Source organism: Stegostoma tigrinum, chromosome 34 (assembly GCF_030684315.1).
Source record: "Stegostoma tigrinum isolate sSteTig4 chromosome 34, sSteTig4.hap1, whole genome shotgun sequence".
Taxonomy (NCBI): domain Eukaryota; kingdom Metazoa; phylum Chordata; class Chondrichthyes; order Orectolobiformes; family Stegostomatidae; genus Stegostoma; species Stegostoma tigrinum.
The window spans coordinates 18,939,395-18,956,173 of NC_081387.1; the positions used below are offsets into that span (position 1 = coordinate 18,939,395).

The 16,779-nt window shown below is 52.7% G+C and overlaps 1 protein-coding gene across 4 annotated transcripts in view; it reads right to left on the reverse strand.

Moving 5' to 3' along the window:
* Window positions 1–539: 539 nt before the first annotated feature.
* LOC125446662 (pre-B-cell leukemia transcription factor 2-like) overlaps window positions 540–16,779 on the reverse strand; it is a 68,566-nt gene continuing 52,326 nt past the window's right edge. For 2 of the 4 annotated variants that reach the window (XM_059639367.1, XM_059639366.1), the window contains exons 6-9: window positions 14,533–14,581; window positions 6,448–6,536; window positions 4,763–4,852; window positions 540–940 (exon numbers count right to left, since the gene is read on the reverse strand). In XM_059639367.1, coding sequence (XP_059495350.1) covers window positions 848–940; window positions 4,763–4,852; window positions 6,448–6,536; window positions 14,533–14,581 — 321 coding nt within the window. In that variant the 3' untranslated portion in view covers window positions 540–847. Of the gene's footprint in view, window positions 941–4,762; window positions 4,853–6,447; window positions 6,537–14,424; window positions 14,582–16,779 lie in introns of all 4 variants that reach the window. The other 2 variants (XM_059639365.1, XM_059639364.1) reach the window with 1 other exon arrangement.

A 16,779-nucleotide genomic window follows, 5' to 3' on the forward strand; every position in this document is an offset into this window, starting at 1 on the left:
CCCATCATCGCGGAGACCCCAGACTGACTCACAGTCAAACAGAGCCTGAAACACAGTGTCAGGAAGCACGGAGATGGGACTGGGGCATGGGGAATCAGTCAGCTGGTTCGCATACAGCCTACAAACTGGAAAGTCTCCCAGAGACCGCCCAGCAACCCGAGTCCTGTGCCCGTCGCCGCCGCCTCCTCCTCTCAGGCCGGCTCCGGCACACCCCGAAGTGTGTGGACAGCGCCCCAATGATGAGAAATAGCAAATGCACCATTTTTCATAGCCGGGTTAGCGCTTGGCTGGCACCCCACCCACCTTTGGTGCTGACTCAGTTCAGACCAGAGTGGGCGATGCGGCGTGGTCTACAGGACCCACTGTCACTGCAAACGGCGCACAGCGATGCCTTGCTCTTGTTGCTTCTTTCTTCACCCCCATCCTGTATAGCATCCTTTCCTTTTATCGTCACACTGAAGGTAAAGGTTTTACAGCGAAACATAAGGTGATGGGTTAGTATCAACATCACCCATACCCCACCCCCATCAACTTCCGTGTCCGTGTGTGTGTCCGTGTGTGTGTGTCCGTGTGTGTGTGTCCGTGTGTGTGTGTCCGTGTGTGTGTGTCCGTATGTGTGTGTCCGTATGTGTGTGTCCGTATGTGTGTGTCCGTATGTGTGTGTCCGTGTCTTAAAAATCTCCACCCCCCACCCCCCAAACTCATCATCTCTCCTTTATGGTCGTCTTCTCTTCCGGTTGGCCAGCACTTGGAGAGAGCCCATCGGGCAAAAGGGGTGGGGGTGGTCACACGGTTCCATCGCCTGGGTGGGGGTAGGCGTGTGGGGAGGGGGGCTGTGGTGGGGAGATCAGTTGGAGGTATCCGAGTGCACGCTTCCGGGACCTTCCGTAGGTGATGTCACTGAAGAGGGAGTGGTTGCATCCTGCCACCCTCCATTAGCCTGGGGTGGGGGGAGGGGAAGGAGAAAGGAAAGAGAGACAGAGAGAAAAAGAGTTAAGAACCGGCCACTGGCCGCGCCGAGCTTTCCCACCTGAAACGTACCCGGACGGTGCAGAAAGGATTTACAAGGATGCTGCAGGGTTTGAGCCGTCGCGGGGAGAGGCCGAACAGACCGGAGCATCGGAGGCTGGGGGGGGGGGCACCTTATTGAGGTTTATGAGGGTCATCGACAGGGTGAATGGCTGAGGTCTTTTTCTACCACTCCCTCTCAGGGGAGGACGGGCTCTTTTTTGGGTGGTGGGGGACGGAATTTAAAAGGGACCGAAGGGGCAACTTTTCGTCCATAAGTCTGGTCTTTTCGGTCATCGGTAAATTTGGACATTTTACAGTTGCCTTCCTTCATCCAAATTCCTTTCAACCTGTAATTTTTCTTACCAGCCCATTCAGCGTTGTCATCACACACCCCTGGAGCGGACGGGACTCTAACCCGGGCCTCCCAGTCCAATGGGTATGACACTACCACCTACCTCACAAAGGGCCCTACGATAAACCCACCAGGGCATTTACAGAGCACCCACTTGAGAACTGGCAGCTTTAGCCACTTGTTCAGAGCTGTTAGCACACGCACCTATGGAGGAGATAGGACTTGAGCCTCGTCCTCCTGGCTCAGAGGTTGGGACACTACCTCTGCACCAAGTCGCTGACGCACACGGCTGAGCAGGTGGAGCCCCAGCGCCACCCCCCTGCACTTGTCACCGAAGACAGCCCCTCTGTCTGACCTTGCTTCCTAGTGGGATAACCGGTTCTCCATCTGGGGAGCACACAGCGCCTTCCACAGGACTACGCGCACCCCCCCACCACTCCCACCCCACTGAAGCACTTCATAAACTACTGTAGCATTTTTGGTACATGCTCCTCTGGCTGCAGTGCACAGCAAGCTCCCGTGAGCAGCAAACCCACACCGACCCAGCAATCCAAGATGGGTTCAGGGATAAGTGCGGCCAGGCGATTGCAGAGAGATTCCTCCTCTCCCACTCCTCCAAAATCTGGCTATGGAATTTCTCCCTTCCCGACCAGGTAGGTCAATGCGCAGAGCTTTGCAAAGTGGGATTACAAGCTAAGGCCAGGGATTTCGGCTCAGGTCCTCCCACTCTCGATCTCTTCGCCTCTCAGCCACAATGAGTTTTAAGCCTTGAAATCGGGGTCAGGCTGGGGGAGCAGGTGTGAGAAACGCTGGTTTGTCGTCCCGTGCAAACATCCAAACTTGGAAAAAGTTGACCCCCATTGTCCAGAGGCGGGATGGTGCGGGCAATCCAGTTGAAAACTCAATCGGAGAGGACAGTGGTTTTTAAAGGGAGGGTTTGCAAAGTGGGCACATCCTGCCAAATGCCTCAAGTAGACGGTGCGTCTCAACTCTGAAAATCTACCCCCCCCCACCCCCGGCTCCCCCACCCCCACGCCGCACCCGCGCACTCATACACTCTCACACACACACCTCACTGTCCCAACATCTTTCTTGGGGCAGTTTTTGCGAGGTACCTGCTTGTCAACTTGGGCCAAGCCTTTGGCCACCCAAGCCGACACCTCACGTTGGGGAGATCATAGAATCCCAACACTGTGGAAACCGGCCATTTGGCCCAACAAGCCGAAACTGACCCTGTGAACAGCGTTCCACCCGGACCCATCCTGCTACCTCTCTAACCCTGCATTTCCTGTGGCTAATGCACTAACTGACACATCCCTGAACACTATGGGTAATTTAGCATGGCCAAACCAATTACAGTGCAAGGATGTGGAAGTTGGGAGGAAACTGGAGCACCAGACAGAAACCCACACAGACACAGGGAGAATGGGCAAACTCCACACAGACAGGGTGTTCAAGGCTGTAAACAAACGCACATCCCTGGTGTTGTGAGGCGGTAATGCTCACCACTCAGGCACCATGCCACCCAAAACATTCATAGAAATGAGGAAAGCAGTGGATGCAGCACCAATCCTTGTGGCACACTGCTGGACACAAGCGTCCAGGCTGAAAAGCAACCCTTCACCATTACCCTCCGTCTTCTACCTTCGAGCTAGACCTTCCACTCTTCCATGCGACCTAACCTTGCTAATCAGTCCACCATGAAGAACCTTGTCGAATACCTTCCTCAAGTCTACATAGATCACATCCATCACTCTGTCCTCATAAGTCTTCACTGTTACTACTTCAAAACAAAACTCAATTAAGTTAGTGGGATGTAATTGTTACATCTTGCTGAAACTGCCATACAATTCCAAGCCATTGTTGCTTCAGTCACAAACTGGAGCAACAGACTAGCAAACAGCACCGGGGCGGCGGTGGGGAGAGAGAGTCGAGGGCGCTCTTTAACCAGACAGCCCTCACCTGTACCAGCACACACCATCTCATCATGTTCCCACTTCCAGCAGCACGGTCGCAGTGACACACAGGCATCACTCTGCATCCTTGTGGCAGTCAGGGCCGAGGACGCTCCTCGGCCAGTAAAACACACCCTCCCTTCACAGGTTCACACCGACCTGACCCTGTCACCTATCGCAGCGCAATGGGAGATGCGCAATCTATATAGGGCGGAACATCGCCAGCTCCGAATCCAGGAGAGCAACAGCACTGGCCAGCCGACAGGACTCGGGCTGGTGCAGCGAATTCTCAAGAAAGCTAACAGCATGCTGGTGTATAGGGATGCAGGCGTGGTGTTGCACAATTATACAAAGCCCTAGTTCGAACACAAATGTAGGACTGAGCGCGGATCTGGGCACCAGCCCTTTGCAAGGATATACTGGTCCTGGTGTGTGTGTGTGTGTGTGTGTGTGTGTGTGTGTGTGTGTGTGTGTGTGTGTGTGTGTGTGTGTGTGTGTGTGTGTGTGTGTGTGTGTGTGTGTGTGTGTGTGGGGTGGGGGGGGGAGTTCAACACAGGTTTTCAAGAACGATACCGGGACTTTGGACATAGGTTTGAGGAAGACTAAACAACATTCTCTAGAATCTAGAAGTCAAGGGGATGATCAAATAGAGGTCTTCAGGATAGTAACAGGGACAAGACAGTTGTTAACTATTGCAAGATAATAAAGTGTGAAGCTGGATGAACACAGCAGGCCAAGCAGCATCTCAGGAGCACAAAAGCTGACGTTTCGGGCCTAGACCCTCTCTGAAGAAGGGTCTCGGCCCGAAACGTCAGCTTTTGTGCTCCTGAGATGCTGCTTGGCCTGCTGTGTTCATCCAGCTTCACACTTTGTTATCTTGGATTCTCCAGCATCTGCAGCTCCCATTATCTCTGATAAACTGTTGCCCCTGGTTTGCATATTCTAGAAACAGGGGACAGTGTCTGACAATTTGGGCTAGACCATTCAAGAGAGGTATTCAAAAGCACTTTCACACATCTAGAGCAGTGGACGTTAGGAAGTCTCTTCCTCAAACGGTGGTCGATGCTAATTTAATTGTTAAATTTAAATCTGAGCTAGACACACTTCTGTTGATCAAGGGCATTGAGGCATTTGGGTCCAAGGTAGGTATTTGAAGACAGCTCATGGATCAGCCACAATCTTACTGAATGTTAGATCAGGCTCAAGGGGCTGAATGGCCTACTACTGCCTAATTTCATGGGTAGGACAGCGATGAGCTGCTGCAAGGAGCTCACTGAACAGCTTTTGGGGCGGAGGGGTGTGGTTTAATCCCAAGAAAGAGAGGGTGGACCTCCGTAATCTGGTGTTTCAGACCCCGCTCCCCTGCCTCCCCCACCCACCTACACCACCACCCCCAGCTACACCCCCTCCCCTCCCACAACGTCAGAGTAGGCGTTCACCTTACCCTCACATCCCGGGGGCTGTAGATCTGACTGACACCCAGTCCCTCGCCGTAGCTCCCAGTCTGGTTCAGGGAGTGACGTAGTGACTCCACCTGTTGGGGGGTGGGGGGAGTTTAAGACAGAGGACCTTCAGGGAGATATCCACAAACACCTGACAGTGCATTTTCATTACCGCATGCACAAGTGTGACGAGGACAGCATGAGATACATACATACGTTCCAGGTACTGAGCTGCCCCATGGCCTAGACATCACTGTGCCCCCAGACCCCTTCCCCACAGGACGCACTCACGCCGCTGAGCAGAGCTAGGGGGTGTCAGGGGGACCCTGAATTTACCCCTCTCCTGGCCACCTAACACAGCAGAGGGGCATGTGGCCCGTCAACGGGGATAGCCCATCCCAGATCTCCAATTTCCCACGCCATCATGCAATGGAGCTTCCCAACCACCGTCCCGCATTTCCCTGGTCAAGACGCTTTCTCTGCATCCCCCCCCTCCCCCCCACCCCCCAACCCCCTACCTCCAACTCAACCCCGGCAGGGAATTCCCCCACCTCTTCCACCCGCCCAGGGACGGCCTGCTCCTTGGGCAGGAGCCCTGGTACCTGATGAAAGGAAAGGAGGGGGTCCCATACTGCTCCAGGGAACCGGGGATTCCAGTGGGACGGGAGGCCACAACACACCCCCGAATTGGGGCATTTCTTATGAGCTCTCTGGCCGTGCAAACTAAGGCAGTGTCGCCCGGCAGCAAGGTTACAGGAGAGCTCCATCGTGTCTATGCTGACACATCACCACGAAGGTCCCTGCGAGCCCTAGCGACCACATCAGCGGCTTCACGCACCTGCCCCGACAGCTGACCGGGGGCCTGTGTCCCAGCCTCCTTGGGGAACGCTCCAATCATGCTAATCCCTGGTGCACGGAGGACAACTGACTTGGGAGGGGGGCCGAAGCATTAACGGAGATGGACAAAGAACGATCCTGCTGTCCTGGATGGGGTGCACTGCATGGGGCCAATGGAGTACCAACAAACATGGACCTCCGAGGCCCGCGAGGGGACAGCGGACGGACAAGGGTGTGATTCTACCTTCTGATAAGAACCTTCTGAGCTGCTCGGGCTCAGGACCAAAAGAAAAGACATGCTAACCATAAAAGCGAAACCGCCTCACATTTAAATCCCACAACCTTATGCTTATTTTTACTACTCCCCCACCCCGTTCATGGGGTGTGGCCAACACCTGTTTCCCATCCAGAATCACACAGGGGGAAGCTCAGAGTCACTGCTATCAATCACATGTAGGCCAGACGTAGGAAGGACAGCGGATTTCCTTCCCTCTAAAAAGGCATTAGTGAACCGGTTGGGTTTTTTTTCCTCTCCCCGCCCCAAACAAAAAAGCCGGCCATTTATATTAACGTCAGATGATTATCGTCAATTATAACTGTGTTCAAGTTCCCTGAGCTCCCACGGTGGTAATCCAATCCATCCCGGGATTACCAGTCCGAGGGACAGCCACTTTACAGAGGACGTTCACGATTGAGGCCTTCAAAACGGCCAAGCGTTGCCATGACCACCCTCACCTGGGCGGCCACTGCAATCCTGCACAACCGTGACCTCCAGGGGTGCAGGCACTACCACTGTGCTGCCAGAGCAGAGCACGAGAGCTTTACGTTATAGAATATGAGCATTACTAACCTGAGCCCCAGGGTATGAATCCCCATTTAACCCTTGCATTCCCATGAACATGTCGCCAGAGCCAGATAGATTAAACGATCCAGAGGAACCTTACGGGGTGGCGGGGGATAGGAGTGGAGAGGGGAGCGGGAAGAGAGAGAGAGGGGAAGAGAAAGAGCGAGGAAATATCAAGAGTACTGTAGACCAATATCACACTTACAAAATGGATTCGGTGTGCAAGATGTTCATCACAGAAGACTTTAACGTTAATAATTCCACCATCGCTCCCCCACCCCCCACCGAACAGACAGACACACACACACACACACACACACCAGCAGCCAGAACAGGGAGGAGAGCAGGAAGTCTAACTGGATGGCCCTAAGAAACAGAGAGAGACAGACAGCGCCAGCGAGAATGTGCCACAGTGGTTGTGAGCGCGATGGAGTGAGAAAAAAAAAGAGAAAAAAATGGAGAGAAAGAAGAAAACCTTCGAGGCAGAATGAAAGAGGGAGGGGAAAAAGGAAAAGGGGGTACAAAGGAGGTAAAAGCAGAGGAGCTGTCAGTGAAGCCAAGATAGTATTGGAAGAGGTAGACAGCAAGAGGAAAAGGGGCAGTGGGGGGAAGGAGGAGAAGGGAGGATGAGGAAGAAAGGAGGCAGGTAAGCGAATCAAGGAAATAGAACATAGAACATAGAACATAGAACAGTACAGCACAGAACAGGCCCTTCAGCCCACAATGTTGTGCCGACCATTGATCCTCATGTATGCACCCTCAAATTTCTGTGACCATATACATGTCCAGCAGTCTCTTAAATGACCCCAATGACCTTGCTTCCACAACTGCTGCTGGCAACGCATTCCATGCTCTCACAACTCTCTGCGTAAAGAACCTGCCTCTGACATCCCCTCGATACTTTCCACCAACCAGCTTCAAACTATGACCCCTCGTGCTAGCCATTTCTGCCCTGGGAAATAGTCTCTGGCTATCAACTCTATCTATGCCTCTCATTATCTTGTATACCTCGGCTCATTAGCAGTGAAACCTTCACCTGGAACTACTTCACTTCTGGACCTGACAATTCCAATGCATTCCCTGACGGAGACCCACATTTGTCCATTGAACACTTGAGGTCGTCTAAAACTCCACTGCCTGAGTCTCAACTTGAACCAATTCCTATTCTCTGTACTTTCTACCTGACTGATACTATTAACAGTAATTTTATTAAATTCTCATTTTTGTTTACAAATCGTTACTTGGCTACGCCTATCGCTATTTTGGTAATCTCCACCAGTCCAACCATACTTCAGGACATCTGCACTCGTCTAATTATGTCCGCTTGCCCACTCTTGATTTTAAACAGCCCACTACTAGTTGCCAAACATTTAATTGTGTCGGCTTCAAACCCAAGAAGAGACTTCCTACACCTTCAGCGAGCAAACTCACATCCAGAACCTCAACCCAAGCAACAAATCCTCTCAAAACTCGCTAACTTCCTACACCTCTTAGCCTCTGTACATTTCCTCTTTTAAGGCACTTTTTCAAACAATCCTCTTTCATCAAGCTCTTGATCATCAGAACTAACAACTTAATAAGGCTCAGTTGTATTCTGGGATCGTTAATACTCCAATCAGATGCCTTCAAAGTCTCCCTCCATTAAAGAGATTTTATAAGTGGTTGAAGTCATTGCCAAGCAGAGGGGGACGAACTGGGGAGTTATTTCAAAGAGCTACGATATGCCAAACGACCTCCTTCCACACTGGCCAACTCGGATTGTACAAAAACAAAAATGATTTTCAGACTTGGGAAGATCCCTCAAAAATGTCACAAGTAACCAGCTTTTGGGCAGAGTCGAGCTGCTGAGATGATAGACCAGGATTTAGGGGTACCAGGAGTGACAACATGCTGAACACAATCAAATTTTGAGGTTGTAGAATGATGTGGTCTTCGGCATTTTTGACACTTGGACCATTTTCCTTCCTTTCCACAGAACAAGTCAAATAGCGGCAGCACAATGTTGCATGGCCGCTCAAGCTTGCTCCACCGTCGATGATGATTGTGGCTGGTCTTCCACATCAATTCAACTTTTGCTGTTGATCATGAATATCCAAGGCAATATTGTTTGTCTGTGTGTGTCATCACGTCTTTGCACACACGTGTTTATTGGCCCTAGGCCACTACCCTGAGGACCTCCAGCAGGGATGTCAGGCATCTCAGCTCCAGGACCTTGAACAACCACGACCATCTTCTATGCATCGGGCATGGCTCCAACCATGGAGAGTTCTCCCCGTGGTGCCCATTGACTCCAGCTGAATTCAGCTCTTTTGTCCATGAGTGAACCGAGGCTGTACTGAGGTCAGGAGCTGAGCAGCCCTGGCCGAACCCAAACTGAGCGTCACTGAGCAGGTTGTTGCTGAGGAGGCATTGCTTGACAGCTCTGTGAGTGACACCTTTCACCACTGTACTGATGGTAGACCCACAGTACAGTAACTGGCCGGGTTGGGCTTCTCTTGCTTTGCGTGTACAGGACATACCTGAGGAATTTTCCACATTGTTGGGTGGATCCCAGCGTTGTAACCGTACCGGAACAGCTTGGCCAGGGGGACGGCAAGTTCTGGAGCACAAGTCTTCAGTACTATTGCCGGAATGTTGTCAGGGCCCGTAGCCTTTGCAGAATCCAGTGTCTCCAACTGTCTCCTGATATCATGTGGAGTGAATCGAATTGGCTGAAGACTGGTATCTGTAAAGCTGGGGACCACTGGAGTCGGCCGAGATGGATCGTCCACTCGGCACTTCTGGCTGAAGATTACTGCGAATGGTTCAACCTTATCTTCCCTGAAGGACATTTGCAAATCTGATGGGCTTTTAACAGTGAGGGTGAAAAGACTTTTTTTCAGTTTAAATGTCACTATCTACTGTGCTGGGATTTGAACCCATGGTCTAAGAACTTTAGCCTAGAGTGGGCTCACAGGGAGTAGCAGGTGTATGTGAGACATTGAACCTGGGGGGGGGAAGGGAGTGGAGGGCGTAAAGGAAGCGTGTATTAGTAAAAGGGAGTGGACGGGGGTGGGAGAGAGAGAGAGAGAGACAGAGAGAGAGAGAGAGAGGGGCAGTGCGCAAATTAAACTAAAGGGGGCACAGAGTCAGTGACAGCCCATCCACAGTGCTGTTGCACCATGAACCTAGGTCAAATCCATACATTTTTAAACATACAGTCAATGCTAATATTCTGCTGTCTGTTACTTTTTTTTAAAACAACAGAAGCACAGGAAGAAAATCAATGCTTCTGCCAAGTGGTTGGTGAACTGCAAACGAAACAGGTGCAGATAAGGAGATTCTCTCATCCTCTGGGTTAAGATGGGCACTTGTCAAGCAGGTGCATGCGCACACACACACAGACACACACACACGTAAGGCTGCATATCCTTGAACACCATACGCAAGCTAGCATGGCCAATCCAGCGAACCTGCATAATTTGAACTGTGGGAGGGAACCAGATCTCCCGGAGGAAATCCACGCAGACACGGGGAGGATGTGCAAACTCCACGCTGACTGTCATCCCGAGGCTGGAATCGAACCCGGGTCCCTGGCACTATGAGGCAGCAGGGCCAACCACCGTGCTGGCCTTCATGGAGGGGCCAATCATGGCACTGGACAGGAGCTCAGAGCAGGTTAGCATGCCAGTGAAGCTCAACAGGTAGGTTGTGAGCGAGACAGCAACACAGCCCGACAGGCCTGAACAGCCGCTCTATGAGATCAAGGTTGAGGCTGGCTCCTGATTCCCACTTCAGTTCCTATGCTTGTAACATCATCACCCTTGGAGAAAACCCCAATCTACCCCACTGTCGTCAGATATGAGCGGTTGGTCAACCAAAGGCATCTGTGGGAAGGCTCAGTTCTCAGCTCAGTGGTGAAGACATCAAAGTGCCCAGGTCCAAATATCATCCCAAAACCGCATTATAGGGCTACGTAGCTCCATGGCCCAGCTTGAACTTCTGCAGCGCGTCCCATGACCTCAGGACTCTCCCCAAAAGGATTTCCTGCCCAATGAGCAATGCGGGAGCGCCATCACTGTTGGCGCGGGCAACCAAGTTGCCCGCAGCAAACCTGGATGAGCCCAAATGTCACAAGGATGAGCAGATTGCCTGTGTGTTCTTCATTCAACATCAGGAAGGACCAGGGCTCTGGGTCCTCAAGTCCTGACCCCACCTCCCCCTGTCAAAGTAAAAACACAGCTGTGCTGTGGTTTTGTCCCACGTGATAAGGTAGTCAGGGCCTGAGTGCACTGACTCTACTAGCAATGCAGAGCCCAGAGGGCCCATCTACATTCCACACAGGAATCCTGGGCTTTCCATGAGCCCACAGTCTCTCAGGCTACTTACTGCTGGGTGAATTGACCACACCAGCCAAGATAGCCCCCTCGCTCGGAGAGACAACTCTCTTGGAGGTACTGAGAGATCTCGCAAGGTTGAGAGATGTCCCAACTGAGGTTTGCCATGTTGGTTTTATCTGCGTTACCAAAATCCAACCCCGCCCCCCCGCCCACCCGCCCGCCCGCCCCCCGCCCCCCCCCATCCCACCCTCCACTGACTCCAACCCCAGTCTTTCCAAGAAGGTTCCATTACAGCATGGACCTTACTAATTACCACCATCAGGGAACAAGTCAGACCAAATGTGATAACGGCTTTAAACTCATTCCCAGGATTTTGAGCCCGGCATGAGAAGGTGATCACGTCAGCGAGACCAGGTAAGGATGGCAGTTTCCTTCCCTGCAGGACGTAAGCGAACCAAATGGATTTTTCCTGACAACGGTCATCATTAGATTCTTAATTCCAGATTTTTTTTTAAAACTGAATCCGAATACCATCTGCCGTGGCAGGATTCGAACCCGGAGCATTACTCAAGGTCTCGAGGTGATAATACCACTAGGCCGTTGCCTCATCCATGGAAATCAACAACGACTGAAGTGTAAAGCCTGGGGGGAGCTGTCTCATTGGTGCAACATTACTCCTTGAGGTTCAGACCCTTAGTTGGGGATTAAGTTTACTCACCCTGACCTACGAGATGGATGTCATCAGGCATAAAGGGGGCACGGGCTGCTTCATTTCTTTCCTTTAGAAAGGGGTCTGCCCTTGAGATGGAGTTTCCAAACTCTCTGTGTGAGGGGCAGAGAGAGGATCAGACACCTGCACAGCTCTGGCAGTGTGGGAAGGCGGGGCTGTGGGTTTCAGGTGGAGGGGTCCCCCAGCAGGTTCTCAGACTCCAGCCCAGAAGCAGGCACCGGCTATTGTTGGACCCCTGCCCAAACCCGTGCACATGGTGGCAGTGAGGGGTTGGGGCTGAACCCAGACAGGGACAAAAATACATCAACCTCAGTGAATGGACAAGTCAGAAACTCACTCAACTGAAGGTGCAAGTGAAACACAAAGGGAAAGGTGGAGAGATGGGGTGTGCTGGCTGAGTGAAGAAGCAGAGAAGAGGGGATGAGGAGAGGAGCGAGGGAGGGTGGAGGAGAGGAGGTGGAGGAGAGAGGGCAGAGAGTGCGCTGGATGTGAGGAGGAGGGGGTCAGGGTGACAGAGGGCAGAGTGGGGTCGAGGGTGCATGGATGGGGTGGGGGTGAATGCAGAGTGGGGCGAGGAAAGGGTGAGATGAGGGGCAAGAGGAGTAGAAGAGGATCTAAGGGGGGGAAGAAACAGAGAAGGGGATCAAGCAGGGTGGGGGGGTGGGGGGGGAGATGATACAGGAGGTGACAGATAGTGAGAGAAACAAAAATGGAGGAGGCAGGAGCTATTGAGGAGAAAGAACCACCAGGATCGAGATGAAGGGAAGCTTCAAGTTGCAGAGATATCATTAATGCACAGCAAACCACCACCAAGCCCCTCTCCATTACAAATCCCACCATTCGCCCCTCATACCACACAAACCCTTGACCAGGAAAGGGTGTTGGGGGGAAAGCAGGAGGGAGGGTCAAGGAGAGACTGCCACAAAGGAATCGCGATGAAGCAGAAGTCTATCCTTCCTGCAACCTCAGCACAGACTGGGAGAAGTGGAGCTGGGTTACGTGAGCTGCCTTGCCCAGGACTTCCCAGCCCCACACCTTCCCCAAATACAGGGTCGTCCAACCCAGTACAGTGAGGGTACCCCCGGGAGATAGACCCACGCCCCCCAAAGCAGCTGTTCAAAACTGGAAACCCTTCCCTTCCCCCTTCCTCCCGAAGCCCAAGGGAGTCCATGGACTGTTGCCAACCCTTCAGGATTTCACTGGACTGCCGAAGGAATTGCAGAGCAAGTGAGCAAGCGCTGGGAGAGCCTGGGGTGCAGGGTCGGTATCATCTCACAAGGTCTGCTTTCACGCTGGGGCGGGTGCCACTGCATGCCCACAGTCCCGAAAGTGGGGGCTGCGCCGGGGTGAACCAACTTCGGGCACGGGTCGCGGTGCAGATGTTTGCGAAAGGCATTCTCTCATTCTCGGAACCCCACCCACCCGGGAAAGGACAAGGAGCAGCACCTCTTGTGAGGTCCTCTGGTTATTAAAAAGACACTCCATCTCTGCAAGGCTAGAGAGCCCGGGCCTTGGAACAGAAGGGCAATGCTGAACTCAATCCCTGCATATCTCCTTTCTCGGGCCATGCTAAGCTCCCCCACCCCCAGTCGCCAAGCGATAAAGCCTCGGCGAACACGGAGAGCTGCAACAAGGTTACTGCAGGGACAGGACAGTGCAGGTACTACAGCCCGAGGTGGAAGGGGGCGGCTTTTAGTTCAGTGGCTACAGGCACCACTGGCCTCAACAGCTGGGGGAGCACGGGGGAGTGACACTGTGACCAAGGAGGAGGGTGGGGAGACCGCGCACAAGCGCGAGAGAGCGCGCACGCGCATGACGGACACAGAGGAAGGGCGGCGGACTCGAGCTAGCGCATGTATTCGCTACAATCATATCGAACAGTAGAGCAGACTCAAAGGGCCGAACTGCCTGGTTGAGTTCGTGTATTTGCATGAAAGAGACAAAAAAAACAGCTGGAGTGAAGGTAGGAGGTGGGGTAGTGGGGAAGAGACAGAGAGCGAGAGCAAGGAAGGAAGATGAAATTGTTTGCAGGGATAATGAAGGGAGGGAGAGGGGAGTATGAAAAGAAGAAGCAGAGTGAGAGGTGGAGAAAGGTGATGTGATGGGAGATGCAGAATGTGGGAAAGTGCGAGAGAAGCAAGTTAAGACTTTCTGAGTGAAGGGCACAGTGCACATCATAGTGTGGAAGGAGGCCATTCGGCCCATCGGGCCTACACTGACCCCCCCCCCAAAAGAGCATTCCGCCCAGACCCATTATCCCGCCCTGCAACCCTATCCCTGTAACCCTGCATTTCCTGCGGCTAACACACGTAATCTTTGGACTGTGTGAGGAAACCAGAGCAACCGTACGCAGACGGTGGGGGGGGGGGGTGGTGCAGTGATCTGCCATCTCCACACAGAGGGTGGGATCGAACCCCAGGTCCCCAGGCATTCTTCCCGCATTGCGGTTTCTCCGATATTCCCGCAAGTTCAGCAGGGACCGAAACACACGGGCAGTGCTAGCAAAGAGTAGAGGGGGACCAGAAGGGCCACAAGCAAAGCCCGCAGCATCACAGGTGAACCAAAGAAAATAAAGACACGAGATGCCAAGGCTGAAGTGCAAACACAGCGAGCAAAACGGAAAAACCTCAAAAGCCAGACACAGAGAAAAATGGGAGACGTCCAACAGGATGTGAGAGACAAGGGAGGGTGCGATCACAAAGGTGGAGCTTCTCTCTTTCTAAAACAAAGCAAGAAAGGAACAAAAGAGGTGACTCAGACTGGATGGTACGGGTAAAGCTGCCCGAGGAGGATAATGAAATGGCCTCAGCCCAATCAGGTCTTTGTTCCTTAATCTGTTCATTTTGCTCAAGCCCCCTGCGCCTTTTGTCTGTCGTGCTGAAAGAGCAACAGTCAGTAGAGAGGATACTGTTGCTAGGTTAGCAGCCTACCTACCTGCCGAGGTGGGAGTGGTGGGCGAGTTTGCCTGGCTGTTCTGGGAGGCAGCTGTAGCACTGACGGCGGTCTTAACAGCGTAAATGTTAGCCTCCTCCTGGAACTTACCAATGTTCTTCTTATATCGGATTCGCTTGTTTCCAAACCAGTTGGATACCTGCAGGGAGGCAGACGGAGCCATCAGGAGACATCTTCTCCCGCACAGCGCACACCCATCCACCCCTTGCCCCGTCAAAGCCCAAGGGTCGACACATCGACTCATTTCTCCAACCCTCCCCAGTCTTCTGCCCACCACCACCAGCACACACAACACAGCGCCACCCCCCCACCAACCCACCACCACACCCCCAACCTCCCAGGACACCAGCCGGCGCGGCCCACGGAGAGAAAAGGTGTCGGATCTCCTCACCATACAATGGCCAACTCAACGCAGAGCATGAGGCTCTTCCCCACCTCCCACGCCAATGACTCTCACTCTCTCTGACGCTCCCATGAGCAGATCTGCCCCTGACCAGCGCCTCGTCATTCCCGCGCCATTCCCTTCCTTGAGACGCGTCCGTACTGGAGCAGCATTCTGCCAGCCTCTCTCGGTCAGTTCAAACACAGCTCATCTGTCCCTGGTTAACCCCACCCCGGCTCCTGAAGCCTCCCCCGCTAACTCAGCCCATTGAGGACGACCACCTACTGACCAAAGGGCCATCACAATTCGAGCAGGTCCCAGCCCTGAGGTCCTTTCTCAGGTTCACCCCACGCCGTGTCTCCGGGTTTTCTTTCTCAGTCAGGGATTAACTTTATCAGAGAGAAAAAAAATGTTTGTAGGAAAAAAAATGTAGGGAAACGAAGCAAAGGAGCAGCCAAGTGAGACCTCTTGGGGTCGAATGTGTTTATGATAGTGTCGGGATGGGGCAGGAGGCACTGTCTTCTAAACCCGCACTATCCCCAAAGGAACCAGGCTTCAAACACAAACCCACCATCCCAGGGCACCCACAGGGCTAATCCTCCCAAGTGAGTGCCAGGAAACTCGGCCCGAGTCCCCAGTCCAACCCTTCGTTACCTCAGCAAACCCTCGCCGAGAGGCTGTGCTGCCACTGGGCCAAAGTGTGGGTAGGGACCGGATCACCACGTTCAGGACTGGATCAGAACAGATGACCACCCACACAGGATGGGGAAGGGACTGGATCAGAATAGATCAGCACCTTCAAAAGGTGGGGGGAGGGGGTCTAGATCAGAACAGATCGTCACCTTCAGGGGCAGGAGGGTCACTGGATTGAAACAGATCAGCACCTTCAGCAGAGGGAGGGAGGAACTGGATCAGAAGAGATCAGCACCTTCATAGACAGGGAGGGAGAGGCTGCATCTGAAGTGAGCTAAAAGGAGGGACTGATGAACCGTCAAAAAGTTACACATGACTGAACACCTTGCTTTCATTGTGCCAGGTCTCCTGACAGCTGGAGATGAGCAAAGCCAGGAGGAATGTGCGCCATTACCCTTGCTGCTCTTGCAGAGATTAAATTACCATCTCTTTGCAAACGCTGACACGACAGATCTGATCTCAGGACGAAAAATGCTTCAATTGAACTGAATTCTTTTGACAGGTCCCCGATCTCTGTGTCCCTCTGCGACAACGAGAGCTTTAACTCCAAAGCGACGTTAACTACCCGCTCCAGTATACCCCCGGGGCTACAAGCGCCCCCAGCTTGTCAAAAACAATTCCATTTATCACAATGGAACTGGAAGGTAATTTGGTAATTAGCCCTAATCCACAAGGAAGCACAGGCACATCTCCCAGTTAGAGCGAAACGAGGGCTTCCCTTGTAGAGCAGCTCCAGTTTACCAAGCCTGGGAAATGTAAACTGGTATCTGCTTATTCCTCAAACACATCCCGGGGGAATGCTGAACAAGTGCATCAATGTTAACAGGAGCTTTACTCTGTGCTGTACCAGCACTGGGAGTGTTTGATGGGGACAGTGCAGAGGGAGCTTTACTGTCTATCTAATCCCATACTGTTCGTGTTGGATGTGTTTCAATGGGGGAACTGTCTGGAGGAAGCTTTACCTTCTGTTTGAAAGAGCAGAGGGACCCTTACCCTGTATCTAAACTGTGCTGTTTGTGTCTTGCTAGTTACACGTGACCATAACATGGAGACATATTCCGTGACTGAAAACACTTTCTGAAGGCTCCCCGCCTGCTCTGAAAGGAGTTCCATTGTGGAACTTCTCACACAGGAGCGACCAACCAATCTCAATGTGGGAGGCATTATTTCAAATGATTTAAGTAATCCCGAGCCCCTTCCCCTGACCTGGATCAGTTGTGGGTGCTGTGTCTCAGGTGGAGCAGGAAGATCTGTGGCTTAAG